Here is a 16,611-nt window from a genome sequence, read left to right on the forward strand (position 1 = left end):
GACTGTGGCTTCCCTGCAGGGTGTTGCCATGCTGCTTGCTTTTCCTTGGAGAAGGAGATCTGCAGCTTGGGGGAAAGCATAGGAAACCTCCTTGTTGTGATGGACTACTTGCCATCAAGTCCTTCCAGCCTCAGGAAAATAAATGGGAATGTTCCTGCCACTAATAACTGGCTGGACAGAAGGCATTTGTGTGTTTCAGCCCCTCATGGGAGCTGACTCCTGCCAGCATTTGCTAATACTGTCTTGAGTTTGCTGCACTGGCTTGAATGCCACCAGCAGCCACAGCACCGCTACGGCATAGCTCACACGCCAAGCTCAGTGGTAGGCAAGTTAATGGACTGTATGGGCATTTAGATTGACCATGTCAAATTGTTTCCCATTACCTTCATACTGGAGGGGTCTGATGAGCTGGGGAGCTGTGGTGGTGGTCTCTGTGCTTTTGGGTAAAAAATAAAAATAGCCCTTCAGGGCTTTTTGTGAAGTGGGTAGGAAACAAGCTCTAAGCCTGCTTCTTCTGACTATCCCAGAGAAACTGCCTTCCTAGCCGGACACTGGATGGCGAAACTAAAATACACCTTGTGCATCCGTTTGCAGCCACCACACATGCACCAGCACTTTTGCTGCCCAGTTGTGACAAGGGGCTGGTAAAACGAGCTGGCAGCGGCCAGACAGGGAGCTGCATACCGGGGATATAGAGATGTGTCTCCTTAGTGGCGTGAAGCAAGCTGCTGCTGATAAACATCCATGTTCTATACAAAATGTCGGGTTTCAACATTTAGGGTGCCTGTGGGACAGTGCTTATTTGATGGAAGGCGATGTGGCAGCCCCCTGACCCCTGAGCAAGGGCCCACAATGGCTTCTGCTGACCTTCACCCTCCCAAGGGCACCTGCAGGCTGACAGTACTTCATCTCACCACAAACATGGCTTATGCAGTCAAAATGTGATGGGTGCTGACAGCAGTGATGGTCACTTTTGCACCCAAATGTGAATGAAGCAAAGATGCCAACCCCAGTGCTGAGGTGCTCTGCATGGAACCACTCCACTAGTTTTGGGATGGAGACATGGTGGCATCAAGGTTAGGGACAAGCGAGGCCACCCTTGTGCAGTGCTATAATGCACAGCTTGATGGACATGTTGGGTAATAAAAGATCTCTCTTAAAGCAGGGATGAAAAGCAGTAGCTGTGATCCCTGTGCTTTCAGGGAGCACATTTGGGGGCTGAGTGCTCAGCCCTGGAGATGTTTATAGCACTTTAGGTCTGTTTGTGAGGCTGGAGCCTTTCCAAAAAACTTAAAAAAAAAAAAAAAAGAGGGTGGGGGTGGGAGAGAAAGACATATATTATTGTTTATAATCTGCTTTATTCAGCCAAACCTTTCCCCAGCAGCCCTGCAGATTGCTGTTTAAATCCCTTGGTGCCTTTAACTACTGATAGAGAAAGTGGTTAATGTGCATTTGCTCTAAGCTTGGCATCTACTCCAGGAAATCACTTTAATTGAGAGGCATTAAATGTTAAAATGATTAAAATATAGAAAGCCAACGCACAGGTGCCCATGGTGGAGCTTGGGCCCCCTGGCATGGCACTTCCACCTCACCTGTGCCCACCAAGTGCTGTGGTGGTACAGCTAGGCAATGGCAGTGGCACCAACATCACTGCATGGTGTCAGGAAAGCTGCTGGCATTTTTGGGTGCCATGTGGCAGGGATGAAGATACCCACCCGAAACCCACCCCCCACACCTGTGCCTGCAAAAGGCCAATGCATAATGATCCTGCCCCATCCCATGGGGATGCTGGCTCCTCCATCCATCCAACACCCAGGGGATCCTGATCCCAAACAGCTGATGGTGCTGGAGCAGGCGATGCTGATGGTGGCTGCTGCCCTCCCTCCCTAAGGAAGAAGATCCCAAAGACAGCAGTGGCTAAACAGCATCCCGAGTTTATTTGACATCACTTTCCCTCAAGGCGGAGGGGGTGACTGTACACATCTCATGCCAATGCACTGGAGGCAGGATACAAAAGCAATGCCCTGGGCCCAAATTCAGGGGAGAGGAGGGATCCTTTCTCCCCAAAGACATGGCAATAAATAAGGTTTGATTCTTTGATTATTTTTTTTTAATTACTATTTTTGTTGGTTTTTTTTTTTTTCATTTTTGCCCCAGGAAACAAGACTCTCACCTTCTGGAACTGTACAAAATTTACACAGTGAGGGGAGGGGGTATTTGGCCTTGTCAAAGGGGGATGGAGAGCAGCAGGCATAGCTTCCCCCTGCTCACCTCCCCACCAGCTGCCTGCGGTACCCGGCGAGGCCGGGAGCTTGGCACAAAGCAGCACCTAAGCCTGGGAGGGGAGGCACATGGGTGCAGCTCCTGCAGCACCAACACACCCAGCTGGAGGGCACGGAGGGACAGGGACATACCAGTGATGTGCTTTCTTGTGTGGCTTTTTTTTTTCTTTTTTCTCATTTTTATTCTTTTTTTTTTTTTCTCCTTTCCTTCTGGAGCTCTTCCTCCCACCCCCACCCCCCCACCCCCCCCTTCCCTCCAGCCTCTGGCAGCAGCCACTCAACTGGATCCACCACCAACCCTCCTGGAAGGGCAGCCTGGGATCATCAGCATCACCCCAGAGCGGTAGGAAGCCCGCAGCCAGGGCACCGCCGTGGGCCGGGGCAAAGCCAGGCACCCCGGCCAATGAGTGTGGAGCTGGATTTTGTCACCGGGTTGAATGCCTTCAGCCTGGCCAGGATGGGTGAGGGAGATGGGCAGTGGCCATTGCACGCCCGGGGGGTGGGTTTTGAGAAAGGGGGTGGTGCTGGGTGGACCCGGCCAGGAGCAGACCTCATGGGGCCCGTGGTGTCCCAGCTGCCTGCATCCACCCTCGGTCCTGTCAGCACCGCTGTGCAGCCCCACAGCACCAGAGGAGGTGGTTGGCCTATGCCACGGGGGTGTCACAGTACAATCCCCTCCATTCCCCACCACGGGGATGCTTCTGCAGCTGATGAAATGCTCTTTTTCCCTTCTTGTGGGGGGGGGGAATTGCAATACCCTGAGAGCAAACATTCCCCACCTCTCCCTGCCACCCTTCTCCAGCACCTGCGGCAGCTGCTCTCCATGTGCCAGCCCCGAGCACCCCGGCCGGCCCCAGCACAGCACTGCTTGGCCATGGGCATCTCCAGTGAGAGGCTTTTTCTGTTTTAATTCCTCCCTGCCGCATGACCGAGGTAAAGCCCGCAGGGATGCGCTGTAAGTGCTCCTGCGTGCCAGGGATAAATCACAGCCGTGCACGGCAGCATCACCCCCGGGCAGCAGGGCAATGGCCCTGCCTGGACAGGTCCCCGGCCTCTCTAAAATAAACCCTTCTACAATATAGACTTTTCTTTCCGCTGAGGTTCCGGGCAGCGCCAAGCCGCGTTTCAACTCCGTATCGAAAAATAACTCTTGAAAATAGCAGCGGTGCTCAAAAGAAGGGGTGCGGGGCTGGCGCGGGCCCCGGGACGGACTCTGCCATCCGTGATTGTCCTTCCCTCCCGCCGGCCCGCACCATCACCAGCACCCCGCTGTGCCCAGCCCTGCGCAGGGTCCTCGCCATGCATCCCGTGCGCCGACACCTCTCTTGTGCTTACACCCAAAGGCATCTGTGTCCCACACACACGCCCCAAGCACAGCCACCCAGGGCCATCGCGGATGCTGATCCCTCTCCTTCCAGCCCTCCGGGGCAGATTCCCATGGGAAATCCTGGAAAGGTCAACTGCCGGCAGGCGCCCTCAGGGCTATGCTTGCGGGCTGGGGGGAAGCGAGGGGGGCCGGAGCAGGGGACGAGCGGCGCTTAGAAAGGGGGGTGATCCATGTCGTCCAGCCAGGAGGCCGGGCTGGTGGGAAAGTCTGGGTACCCGACGCTGCTCCCCGTGGAGATGTCGGAGGTGGGCCCCCCCCCGGCCATGGCCCGCAGCGTCTGACTCACCCCCTGCGCCCCGTGGGCCACCAGCCCCAGGCTGCCGTCCATGGCGTAGTCCAGCCCGTTGAGCAAGGGCGGGTGGGACGGCAGGGAGGAGATGGAGGACGGCGACTGGGGGAGGCCGTAGGGACTGCCGTCCCGCAAGTCCTGGTACGACTGTCCTGTTCCCTCCATGGGGAAGCTGCCGTTCAGCAGCTGTCCTCCTGCCACGTCCCCCACGGTGCCATAAACCCGGTTGGTGTGGCCGAGCTCGGAGAGGATCTGATCTTCTGCTGGGGAGAGGAGGGAGAGCAGAGGGGAAACGTCAGCGCAGGGGGGACACCCGCGGCCCCCCTGCCCTGTGCCGGATCCCCGCTCACCACGGAAGCTGAGCTCGCTGTCGCTGACGCCGCAGTCCTCGGCTGAGCTCTCCTTCTCCAGCTTGCCACCGGCACGGCTCCGCTTGACGCTCTTGTAGAACTGCCCCCAGCGATGCCGCCCTGCGTCCTTCTTCAGCCGCTTCTCCTTGGCCCGGCGGTTCTGGAACCACACCTGGGGCAGGAAGTGGGGACATTGATGGCAGCACAGCACCCTGGCCCCCCTGCATGCCAGCAACCCTGCGACCCAGCACACCAGCACCCATACAATGCAGTCGGCCGGCACGCCAGCAGCCTGGTACCCTACGTCCAAGCATGCCAGCACTGCTCTATTTCTGCATCCCCAGCACCCCTGCAACTCCACATGCCAGCACACATGCAACTCAGTCCCCCCGTAACCTATCATGCTAACACATATGCAACCCAGCTCCCACACACCCATGGAAACCAGCACCCTGTAACCCAGCATCCAGTAACCCCTGCAAACCAGCACCGCAAAATCCTGCATGCCAGCACCCCTGCAAGGCAGCTCCTAAGCACTCATGCCACCCAATACCTCTGCCACCCCTGCATCCCCTGAAGCCTGGTACTCCTGCAACCTAGCACCCCAGTGGGACCCCTGCATCCACCTTCACTAGGGGCAGGGTGAAGAGGAACTTCCCTGTGGCCTCACCTGCACCACCCTCATGTCAAGCCCCGTCTCAGATGAGAGCTGCTCCCGCACATGCCGGGCGGGCTTGGGGGAATTTTTGTAGGCGTTCTTCAGTGTCTCCAGCTGCTTGGCCGTGATGGTGGTCCGGGGCCGCTTAGCACCCGCCTCAGAGTCATCTGCAAGTGAAGGAGACGGTACCAGCCCCAACTGCAGCAGCATGAGCAGCCCTGAACGGCCAGCACACACCATTGGGGAAAAGCTCCCCAAAACCACCTGCCTAGAGCCCAGAGGTACAACGCCAGGGACACGAGCCATGGCCACCCCTCAGTGCGATGTTCCACTTCTTAACCCCTTCAGGGTGCCTACCGTTCTGCTTGGCAGTCTCATAGTCCTCCTTGCAGACCAGCCGCCCGTCCTCCATCAGGTAGAACTCATCGCCGGTGGCCAGCTGCCGGCTGCAGATGATGCAGGCAAAGCAGTGGAGGTGGTAGACGAAGTCCTGGGCTTTGCGGACCACCTGGGTGGGGGGGATGCCCTGCTGGCAGGCCGTGCATTTGGTCCCGAAACGCCTGCGAGGAAAACCAGAGACCCCTGAGCCCCTCGGCCAGGTGGGCTTTGCTGGAGATGGGGTGGGGCCCAGGAGACAGGGCAGAGTTTAACCCAGCAAACAACCTTATTATGCATGACACTTCACACGGCAGGGGTTTATCTTCTTCAGCGTGAAAGAGCAGCCTAATGGAGCTGAGGAAGGTTTGATTTTAATGGTTCTTTTAACTAATGCTTATAGGCTGCCTGATTTTCCCCTGCAAGGACAGTACATATTTCATCCACATTAATACCAAATAAATTAATTACATCTCCTCACTATCATGGTGAATCCCAGATTAATGGAGAATGATGGGGCTCTTATACCATAATGATAGTCCGATGGGTGCAGTGGGTGTGCTGGGTTGGGGCAGGTATGGGGCCAAGCAAGCCCGCCAGCACAGCTGCAGGGAGTGTGTAGGAGGCGTGCAAAGACCAAATGGGTGATCAGGTATTGGAACAGGCTGCCCAGGGAAGTGATGGAATCACCATCCCTGGAAGTGTTCAGAAACTGCGTAGATGAGGCCCTTAGTGACATGGTTTAGTGATGGTCTTGGCAGCGCTGGGGTAAAGGTTGGACTTGATGATCAGAAAGGTCTTCACCAACCTAGCTGATTCTGTGATGAGCATGCGACAAGTGTGAAAACAGCACGCAAGGAGCCTGCAGGAATGGGACAAGAAGCATGGAAAGGAGCATGTAAGAATGGTGCAAGTAGAATGGAAGAAGCATAAAAGGAGCATGCAAGGAGTGTGTGTACCACCCAGGAGTCCCATGGATCACAGGCGCTCTGCTGCAGAGCTTCTGGGGTGCCCATCACTTGGAGTGCACCCACAAACTGTGGTGGGGTGCAGTTGCCATGTGCAGACATGAAGGCTAACACTCAGATAACACCCGGTATAATCTGAATTAATGGAGGAAGGGCAACACGTTGCAGGAGGTGGTGGCAGCACAGGAAGAAGTAAAAAGCAAGTGGATGTTCCACGGGTGTTTTCAGCAACAGATACTGCGGGCTTCGGGACTGACATAGGGCAGATGCTCACCTCCCATCAGCACCATAAGGGCTCTGCTGGGTCTCCCCTGCTCCCCCCCAGCACCCCATAACACCCCATCAGCAGGGCGCTGGGACTCCACAGAGCTATCCTAGCATTGCAGCAGCAGCCCAGGCAGCAAAGCTACCAGAATAATTTGTCCCCTGCACCTTAAACAGAGCCATCTGCCTTGAAGGAGGCAGTTCAGCAAAACCCAAGCACCTTGGCCCCCATCCCCAAGGCTGCAGGGACAGGTAGTGGCACTGGGGGTGCATAGGGGGTACAGCCACCCCAAACACCTCCCACTGAGCCCCGAGGGCTGAACATCCTCCGATCACACAAGCCTGCGGCTGCCCCTGACCTCACAACATCCAGAGAGTGAGGGCATGACCACCAAACCTGGGTCCCCTAGTCACAAAGGGGTCACCAGCGGTGGGTGACAGGTACTAGGCATGAATGGTGCTGGTGCAATTTGAGCAGCTGCCCAAAGAGGTGCTGGATCAGAAAGCAAGGAGGAAAACAGGTTTTGTCTCATTTACTGGGCTGGTATCCTAAAGGGAGTGTCCTTGGACATCTGCTGGGGAAATCTCAGCCTTCCATGAATCAGCTTGGGGAGAGGTATGGAAGGAGGAAGGGAGGAAATGGAGGATGTAGGGATAGACAGAGAGAGGGACAGGACAGACAAACAAGACTTTTCTGTGCCCAAGGCTGAGCCAGTGCAGGCTATACAGCCCCTATCTTCCCTTCACCCATTCACCACCCTCCAGAACACTATTAAAGCAATTTTACCCCACCCCCCGCCCCCCAAAGCATCCTGGGGTGTTTCTGCACCACCTGGGGACAGCCAGACCCAGGACAGAGCTGCCCACAGCTGAGGAGCAAGGGCTGCAATTGGGGAGAGGAAGAACAAGATAAAAATCAAAGAATCTGGTCCTTTGAGGAGCGCTCCTGTATGCAAACCTGCCCGTGAAGCTGGCCTTAGATCCTCCCGTCCTCTGCAGGTTTTCTACCCTGAAATCAATGAGCGGTTGAAAGAAAGGTGAGGTGAGCGCTTCAGCGAGCGCCGAGATGCTATTGATTGGCACCAAATAATCCAGGCAGGACCTCATCTAAGAAAGTCGCTGATCTTTCAACTCTAATTAACATTGATTACCCGCACCTTTTGGGCGACTATTTAAATGACTTGGAGATTAATAGGCTGGAAAATATCAGAAGTGAAGTGTTATTACTCAGGCTGTAGCGGCCGCTTTGACTGTTGCATACTCCGCAGCTGGGAAGGAGAAACTCAAGCAGCATCTTTGGCCCTGAAACCTGACAGGGGACACACAGGAGGACTGAGAGCCTGGGGATGGGCAGGCAGGGAGAGTCCAGGCCAGGCGTGTGCTGGCCAGGATCTGGCCCTCCTCTCTGCAGGAAGGGTGAAGCAACACCCCTGCAGCACCCCTCTGCTTCACAGCCGTGCACCGCCGGCAAAGCTGTGCCCAGCCCCAGCGCAACGCTCCCGCCATCCCTTGGGAAAACTCCCCCATTTCGCCAGCAGCCTGCGGCTAAATCATCCCCTCTGAGAAGTCCATTTTTGACGGGAAACAGGTTGTCCTATCCTGCTGGAGCAGGGAAACGTTGAGGCTGGGGCGTAGCTCAGCTCAGAGGCAGCTGACAACAAAATCAAATGAGGTTTTCACACCACTGGGAGGAAAAAAAAAAATAAAAGAAAAAAAGAAAAAAAATGTAAAAAGCTGAAGGAAGCGAACCGGCATCAGCAAACCCGGGCGGCGAGCGGAGCTCGGGCAGGAGCAGGCGGAGCTGCCGCTGCCTTGCACGGGTTTCTCCTGCCCTCTAGCTCTGAGCAGAGCCAGGGCCACTGCCAAACCACCGCAGCTTGCCATCCCATGCTGAAACCAGCACAGGGAGGGACAGGAGCATCGCGGAGATTTGGAGCTCTCAGAAGGTTAATCCCACGAGCAGCATCCAGCCTGCGGCAGCATTTCCCTTATTTCCACACCAAACAAACAAGAGTTAGATAAAGATTTTGGAGAAATTACGCTTAAAAATAGGTTGCTCGCTTGTCTCTTCGCGGGCGAAGGGGGAGGGTGCAGGGTGGGAGGGGGAGACGCCGCTTTTGAGGGGCCGTACCCTCGAGTGGTACTCACTTGAAGAAGTCTTCCTTGCAATAGACGCTGCCGGCCCGGGAGAAGCAGCGGTCTGCCAGCTGCATCTGGCAGTCGGCACACTTGAGGCAGGAGCTGTGCCAGTGCCGGTCCAGGACCTTGAGGATGAACTTGTCCAGGATGTGCTGGCTGCAGCCGGCGCACTGGGGGATCTCTGGGCCGGGAGGAGAGAAGCACAGAAGAGCAGTGTGAAACACGGCAGCCGCCTCATCCCGGCGGTGCTCCCACCCAGCTGATACGACCGGCAAAGCTCCGTGCTGGCACTTCGCGGGTGATTAGCTGCCACCCCTGGCCTTGCCACTCTCTCGGCACATCTTCCTTCCCTAACCTTCACCAAAACCCTCCAGGATAGCTAAGTCCACAGCCCTACCGGCTCTTCCAGGCACAGTACACACTGATGATTTCCCCTGCTGAATCAGGCCATGTCATGCTCTGTGCCACCCATTTCCCTGCCTGCCTCTCTCCCCCTGGGATGGTATCCTGCAACCCCCAACCAGGGGCATGGCTTGCTGTTCCCTGCAGCCTCCATCCGCAAAGGGCCAGGCTGCTGGGAAGACCCAGGGGGTCACCCACAGCATCCAGGCTGTAACCCGGGGTAGAGGACACCAACTGCCTCTACCCCAGCCACAGAGGCATTTTCAACATGGGCAAATGTCTTTTCTCATCTGCTCCCACTGCATCCCAAGCACCATGAGCCCATGTGGCCCACCAGCAGCTGCCAAGGGCCCCCTCCTGCTGCAGTGACAGGGCACCTGGTGACTTTGTATTGCCCATGGCCCACCGCCCCTTTGGACAGACGGGAGCGGCAGGTTTCTGCCCACTTCCTCCAATCCCACTGGGGTGTTACAGACCCCTGTCACTGGAAATGGCTGGGAAAGATGGGCTGAAGCAAAGCCACTCTGGAGCACAGCAGTAGTAACAAGGGGTAGTATGTCCCGCCCCATCATGCCCTCCCCCCTCCACTCCCAACAGCCCCCATACTGTGAGGGGATGCTTTTGGGGCTTTTCCTAAGGGAATATGTACCCCTGGCCATTCTTTACAATATCTGTCTTATAGATGGACAGCTTCTGTACATCCGGAGAGCTAGATATTTATGTCTCTGTCTGCCCACACTTCGAATGAACGGGAGATGCTGTAGAAGCCTGCAGGAGAGTGCCTGGTAAAAGCCAGACACACAATGAGGACACACAAGCATGAAAGCAGATTGAATGGGGAGGGCAAGAAGGGAGGCCGAAGAAAGCACTGCCATGCCCGTAGCTGGAGCATACGAGTAGGAGAGATACTTATGGGCAAGGATTGCTGCCTCCTTCTCCTGCCAGAGAGGGATGACAGTAAATACGAGGGTGTGTGTGTGTGTGTGTGTTTCTCTAAGCTGCTCCCAGTGCGGGGCTCAGCGGAGGCTCTGCTGTCCGCAGCCGAAGTGGCCGAGCCGCGCGGCGAATCCTTCACTGACCCGCGGTAAAACTCTCCCCGCGCCCAGCGGCGCCGCACAGCCGGGCTGCCCCGGATCAGCAACCAAAGGACCGGGGCTGATGGAAACCTGCTCCCACCACCCGCTAAGGGAGCGGCCCTGCCCTGGAAGGGGGCCTGCCGGGGCTCGGCTACTGGGGGATAGGGGACCCCTGTACCTGGGCTGGGTGCTACCAGGAGGGGGGAAAGGCAAAACTAACACGGAAAGGAAAAGAGGGGAGAGAAGGAAGGAAAAAGGGAAGGAGGGTGTGTAGGAAAAAATGGAGAAACGAAGGAAAAAAGGGAAAATGAAGGAAAAGGGGGAAATGAAGGAAAAGGGGGAAATGAAGGAAAAGGGGGAAATGAAGGAAAAGGGGGAAATGAAGGAAAAGGGGGAAATGAAGGAAAAGGGGGAAATGAAGGAAAAGGGGGAAATGAAGGAAAAGGGGGAAATGAAGGAAAAAAGGAAGAAAAGAAGGAAAAAGAGGGAAAGAAAATGACGGGGAAAAGAAAAGGAAAGGAAGGGAAAAGGAAAAAGAAGGGAAAAGGAAAAAGAAAATGAAGGGAAAAGGGAGAAAAGAAGGGGGAAAAAAGGAAAGAAAGGGGGGAAAGGAGAAAAAGGGGGAAAAGGGGAAAAAGGGAGGAAAAAGGGAGGAAAAGGATGAAAAAAGGGGGGGGAGAAGAAACGAAAGAAAGAGAGGGGAAAAAAAGAGCAAAAAAAAAGCTCGAGGAAAAGAGGAAAGAAGGGGGGGGAGAAGGAAAGGAAGGAGGGGAAAGAGGAAAAGAGCATGGGAGAGGATCGCATTGTTACAGCCTTAAACATTATTTAAATATTCTTCGGGGTACTGACACGTATCTCAGGTGAACGTAGCTTATTTTGTCATTCTCCAGGTTAGGCAGTTACCATCCGAGTGCCCTTCAGACCATATTTATTGCTGGCATTTAAGCATTAACAAGAGTAGAATAAATCAAACAACAACAACAAAATACCCAACCAACCAACAACAACAACAAAAAAAAATCTACAGTTTCCATAGATCCCCTTCTTCTCCTTGCTCTGAAAACACCTGGATGCTTTGCTCCCCTCTCCCAGCAGCACTACGGTTGCAGGTCGGTACTGGCCACGTTTTCCACATTTCATTCGTTAAACCTATTTTAGAACAACGTGAAAGCCGCTGGCACAGATGATGGCACCAGCGGAGCATTGCCCCGAGCGGAAGTACCTTCGGTGTCATTGCAAAATAAATCCTTGTCAGTTTTTTCACAAACATGTATGAACGTTTGTGAAACCTGTTTTATATAAAAAAGTTATTTATATAAACACGTGTATGCATATACATAGATATACACGTACGCATATATAAGTATATAGACATACTAACAAGCTAACCAATACAGCTTTCTCCTTCTTAAAGACAGCAACACAGCTTCATTCCAGCAAGCAAACAACCGCAACAGATAATAAAATATCTTCCTCCAAATCTCCAGAGAAGAAAAGATTCAGGTGTTTTTGTTTTTTTCTAACGAGACCTCCTTTCTTACTTCTGATCTGCCTGTAGATGTACGGCACCGACCGAACACACACGGGTTTGCGTGTGCACGCTCAAATACGCAGGACTCGCACCCACTTGTCTGCTTTCCCCCGTGTATAATAATAATAATAAAAATAATAACAACAACACTGAGCTGCCGGGGTACCAGGAGATGTCTCGGCCAACCTGCCGGTTTGTCCGATTCATGCACAGAGAAAACATCCCAAGCATAATCCCTGCCCTCTGCTTTGTGCTTTGCAGCTGCGACGACTGCGCCGGGCCCCCCTCTGCATTGCCTCCCTGCCTACAGAAAGCCTCGCATTTATTTCACTTGTTTCAACTAAATTATTGGCTAGAACAGAGCTGATGTTAACGGCGTCGCTGTCTCTGCCCGCCAGCAGCGCGGGGTTGGCTCTGTGTGCAGGGGAGTTTGGTAGGGGCTCCTGGGGGCCCAGCCCCACGGTCCCCTCTTCTCCCCTCAACAGGGATCTCCCCCACTGGCGCAGCAGCCTCAATGCAAGCCGGTCCCCGGGTGGGGGGTGTTAGGCTGAGGTCCCCCCTCCTTGGTGATGTGCCCGAGAGGAGACCTCACAGCTGAGCGAATCCCTGCCTCCCGCCAGCGGCAGCCCGGACAGGATTTGGCTGTATCCCATTAAAACCCGTAGCCAAATCTGCAGTGCCGTCGTGCATCACCCCCTTTTCCTTCTCCGCCCCCACCCACCCCCACATGCCGAGGAACCGAGGTGCGGCCCGGCAAGCCGCGCTGAGCTCCGGCCCCCGCCTGCCGCTGTTACCGTGATTTATTGGCACCGGGTCCATCCGTCCATCCCAATCTCTCCCCGACGGATAAATAAAGAAATAACGATGGAAACGAAAGAAACTGGCGGGTGGCCTCAGGAATCCCTCAGACAGCAGAAACCCCCAAACCCGAGAGCGGGGACAGCAGTCGGGAGGACGCGCTCCCACAGCCCGGCCCCGGGCAACCCCTGGCAAACAGCCTTTATCCGGGGTCTGGGGTTTGTTTGGTTTTAAGAGTTCGTCAACCACGAAGACGAAGGTACTGCAGAATCAGTGTCTCAGCAATGCGGGTGGGAAGCCGGAACACAAAGGCAGTCCAATCCCCTCAGTACTGGAGCCGGCACCAAACACCCGCCCCCAGGGGAAGCACCAAGTCGGGAACTCCTTAAAAATACCCATTTCTGCAGGGAGGAAACCCCATTCCTTCACATGCAAAAACCTCTTCTATTCATTTATCTGCAGCGTGCAAACGACTTTCCCAGCGGCGATTAATCACCCCCATTAAAGACCCTTGGCCAGAGGCTGACGGCGCCCGGCACCATTCCCACAGGCTTTGGCAGAAGTTTTTCCTTCAGTGAGATTTGCAAAACAATATTCATAAATAATACTCGGAATTATATTTTTTAACAAACCCGTCTGCAAAGCTGAGCTGTAGCTAGGTTTGTCGGGGGAAGGCTCGGCTCCCCAAAATCTCGCTGAAGGGGATGCTGCAGGACACAGTCCCTACTAAAACAAGGAGGTTGTGCAGTGCTTAATCAGAAGGAAAGCTGCCACTGAACAGTCATTAGAAATGAAAATGTCAAGAATCTTCATCGCACACACGACGAAATATCGAGGTGCTGCTGGGAGGGTGACCCCGGCGCAGGCAGCGGGCAGAATTCCCCTCTAGAAGGCATTCCCTGCCCAGGGGCAATTCCCCTTCGCCCTGGGGAGCGGGCAGATGTGTGACCGCCGCAGGATCAGGCCCCACGGCAGGGCCCGGCCGCGGCCGCCGTGGGACTGCGGGGCGGTGGGAACTTTGACAGCAGCCACCTTCATATATTCTGTTCCTGCCACTAATGTTTGTGCGTCAATAAATATTCATCGTATCTCGTTAGATTATTTCTTAATAATTCGCGATACGCGTCAATTGGTACCGAAATGGCAAAATCAGGGGCGGCAAAGAGCTTGGCGGCGCCCAGAAAGGCCAAACCACGGAGCTTTGCTACGGCAATAGCAGCTCTGGGGTGCTTGAGGCACATCATTTCTCCTTAAATCCTCGGGATTCGGGGCCATCGAAGTGGCCCCACGGCTGAGAACCAGGGGCGACATTCGTGCTATTCAGTCGCAGGGAACAGTCAGGATCCGGCCGTGGGACAGCCCCCACCTGTCTCCTCACCGGCTCTGTCTCTGCGCTCCCGACGGGGACTTTTCTTCCCCTTTCCTTCGGAGAAACACTGTTAAACGTGCCCTCCTGCACCAATGGCAAACGGACAGAAACGGGGGATAACGGGGACAACCCCGCAAGCAGGATGGAGACTGTCCGCGGCTCGCCAAACTGGGCAGCAGCGGGCAGGTACCAGCCTCACTCCCCGCAAAAACACCTGAGGAAAACGAATTACAGGCGCCCGGGGGGGGCAGATGCTGGTGCGGGGCGAGGAACGGCAGGGGATGACCGGGGGTCAGCGGCGAGTGGGTGGGGGAGGGGGCAAAGCCTAGCCTGGAGCGGGTAGGCGCCGGGGTGCTCACCCCTACTCTGGAGTGCCCCCCAAAATGCTACCAACCCCCAGGCACTGCTGCCCGCCTGGCAGATTTCTCCCGGGACTTGGGCCCATCTCACCCCTCCGCCGGAGCTCCCTTCCCTCAACTTTCCGGGAAGAGTGGAGGGGTGCAGAGCATTGCCCGGCTGCCCCCGGCGGGCTCCTCCCCTCACCGGGCCAGCAGGGACGCCCCGGTTCTTGGGAACCGTTTGTAAACGAAGAGATTATAATAATAACAATAATAACAATAATAATAATAACAATAATAACAATAATAATAATAACAATAATAACAATAATAATAATAATAACAACAACAATAATAATAATAATACAACCGGCTCTGCTGGCAGTCCGGCCGCGCAGCGCTGGGGCTGGGCCCCTGCCCACAGGGGCACAGCCGCCCCGCACCGGAACCAGAATCTATAGAGGTGTGCGAGCACAGGAGCTCACCCCGTGTGGGGCTCGGCCCTAGAAATGCGAGGAGGCTGCCGGCCCCCACCGGCTGCCGGCAGGTGCGTGCCCTCGAGACCCGCTGGGATCCGTGCACCCGCGTACGGGACTGCGCACACCCCCAGCACTAGCGAGCGTGTGCTTTCACAGGAACATGCTACCTGTAGCTGCAGGGCATGTATGTGCACGTACAGATCTATAGGTGATTTGGGGGACAGGCGCAGAGACAGCGGCATCTCCCCACTGGCCTCGCAAAGCCGAGCCGGCCTCGCCGTTCCGGTAACATGCCCGCACGCCCGTGGGACCCTTCCCACAGCTGCCCGTAGCCTGTCGCGATAAACGATATAAGAGGGGAGTTGTGCGCTGTGGGCCGGGAGTGAGGGGGATCGGGGTACCACACGCGCACACACACACACACACGCATTTGCACGCGCACAGCCGGAGCCGCGGCAGCGCCGACTTCCCCGTCGGGGCCAGAACCCCACCGCTCCGCAAGGCTCCCGCTGCCCGCCCGCCCCGGGGCACCGCTGTCCCTTCCGTACGCTCCTAATTTTCACGTCCATTAACGCCGCTACACACGGGAAAAAAAATAAAAGGAAGAACAAAAAACACGCCCGGGCGGGAGCGGGAGGCACCTGCCCAGCCCTCAGGGCGCTGCCACCACAGCCCCTGCCCCCCCTGGCCCGCCCTGCCCCGCCGGCCCGGGGCCGCCTTTGCGGCAGGGTGCGAAGGAGGGAGAAGAGAAAAGCGTCCTTACGTTGCACCGGCACACCGAGGATCTCGGGAAGCCCCTTGACAGCCCCTTCGGCAGCGAGAGCGGAGCTTTGCATCATTTTATTGGCCCGGGGGCGGCGGAGGGGAAAGAAGAGGGGAGGGAGAGATGCGGCCCGGGCCGGCGGAGCCCCGCGGAGGGAGGCAGCGCCGTGTCCCGCGGGCGGTACCGGTGCCGGTGCCGGCCCGGGCGCGGTGCCGCAGCTGTGCCCACCAGCGCCGCCCGCCTTCCATTCATTCACCCTGCGGGGAGAGAGCCTGACGTCACTGCCCGCAGGGGGGCGGGGGCGGGGCGGACCGCCCGGGGCCAATCGACGCCCGCCTGGAGAAGGAGGGGGCGTGACCTGTGTGCGGAATGGGCGGGGCTTGCTGGACGGAGGCGGGGTCTGCGGGGAAGGGGCGGGGCCTAGGGACGTCCTGCGGCCCCGCAGCGCGCCGGAGCTGTCCCGACATAGTGCTGTCGAGACCCGGGGTGCTGTCCGGTACCAGGGAGCGCTGTCCGGCCCTGCCACTGCGGGGAGAGAGTGAAGACTCAAAGGCCCCAGTCTCCGCTGTTGGAGCTCTGGGACCTTCTTCCACTCCATGTGATCGAGTAGTGAGTCTTCCTGTCCCTCCTGCCACTGAGAATGGGGGCTCAGCCAGGCGGCTTCCTTCCCTGGCTCTGGCAGAAACCAGCGCGTCCCCATCCCCTTGCTGCCACACCGACATGAGTTATTTCCCAGTGGCTGTTAATCCCCATGGGCAGCCCTAGTACCAGGCACAACTGCAGCACGCTCTGTTCCAACAGGGTGCTGTAGCACACCCATGCCCCAAGGCCCGTTCCAACAGCAGCTTCACCAGGGCATGGAAAGAGCCAACCCAACTCTGCAGTGCTGCAGCACACCTGGCCCAGCAGTCCACCGGCTGCTGTGGCACAAGGGTGGTGATGCCAAAGTCAAAGAGCTTGGTGTGACTACAACTTCCAGAAGGATCCCCATGGGCTTTGCCAAGGGAAAACACTGGGGCAACCCAGCCTGTGACACCAGAGTGAAGCCAGTGTGTTGAGAGACAGCAGTACCTGGCAGTACCCAGCGGCTAAGGTCTGAGTGAAGAAGCACACCAAAATGCAGCTGAAGTTAGCCAGGGTGCC

At 56.4% G+C, this 16,611-nt stretch overlaps 1 protein-coding gene across 1 annotated transcript; it reads right to left on the minus strand.

The window, feature by feature from the left end:
- Positions 1–3,798: 3,798 nt before the first annotated feature.
- Positions 3,799–15,638, minus strand: LHX4 (LIM homeobox 4). The gene is made up of 6 exons (XM_061451061.1): positions 15,469–15,638; positions 8,722–8,893; positions 5,324–5,526; positions 4,979–5,133; positions 4,309–4,480; positions 3,799–4,218 (listed from the first exon to the last, which is right to left on the minus strand). The coding sequence occupies exons 1-6, from the start codon at positions 15,542–15,544 to the stop codon at positions 3,821–3,823; spliced, it is 1,176 nt and encodes a 391-aa protein (XP_061307045.1). The 5' UTR covers positions 15,545–15,638; the 3' UTR covers positions 3,799–3,820.
- Positions 15,639–16,611: the final 973 nt, after the last annotated feature.

Source organism: Pezoporus flaviventris, unplaced genomic scaffold (genome assembly GCF_033815535.1).
Source record: "Pezoporus flaviventris isolate CSIRO_AGI_PZ_B2104156 unplaced genomic scaffold, CSIRO_AGI_Pfla_v1 ptg000013l, whole genome shotgun sequence".
In the NCBI taxonomy this organism is placed as follows: Eukaryota; Metazoa; Chordata; class Aves; order Psittaciformes; family Psittacidae; genus Pezoporus; species Pezoporus flaviventris.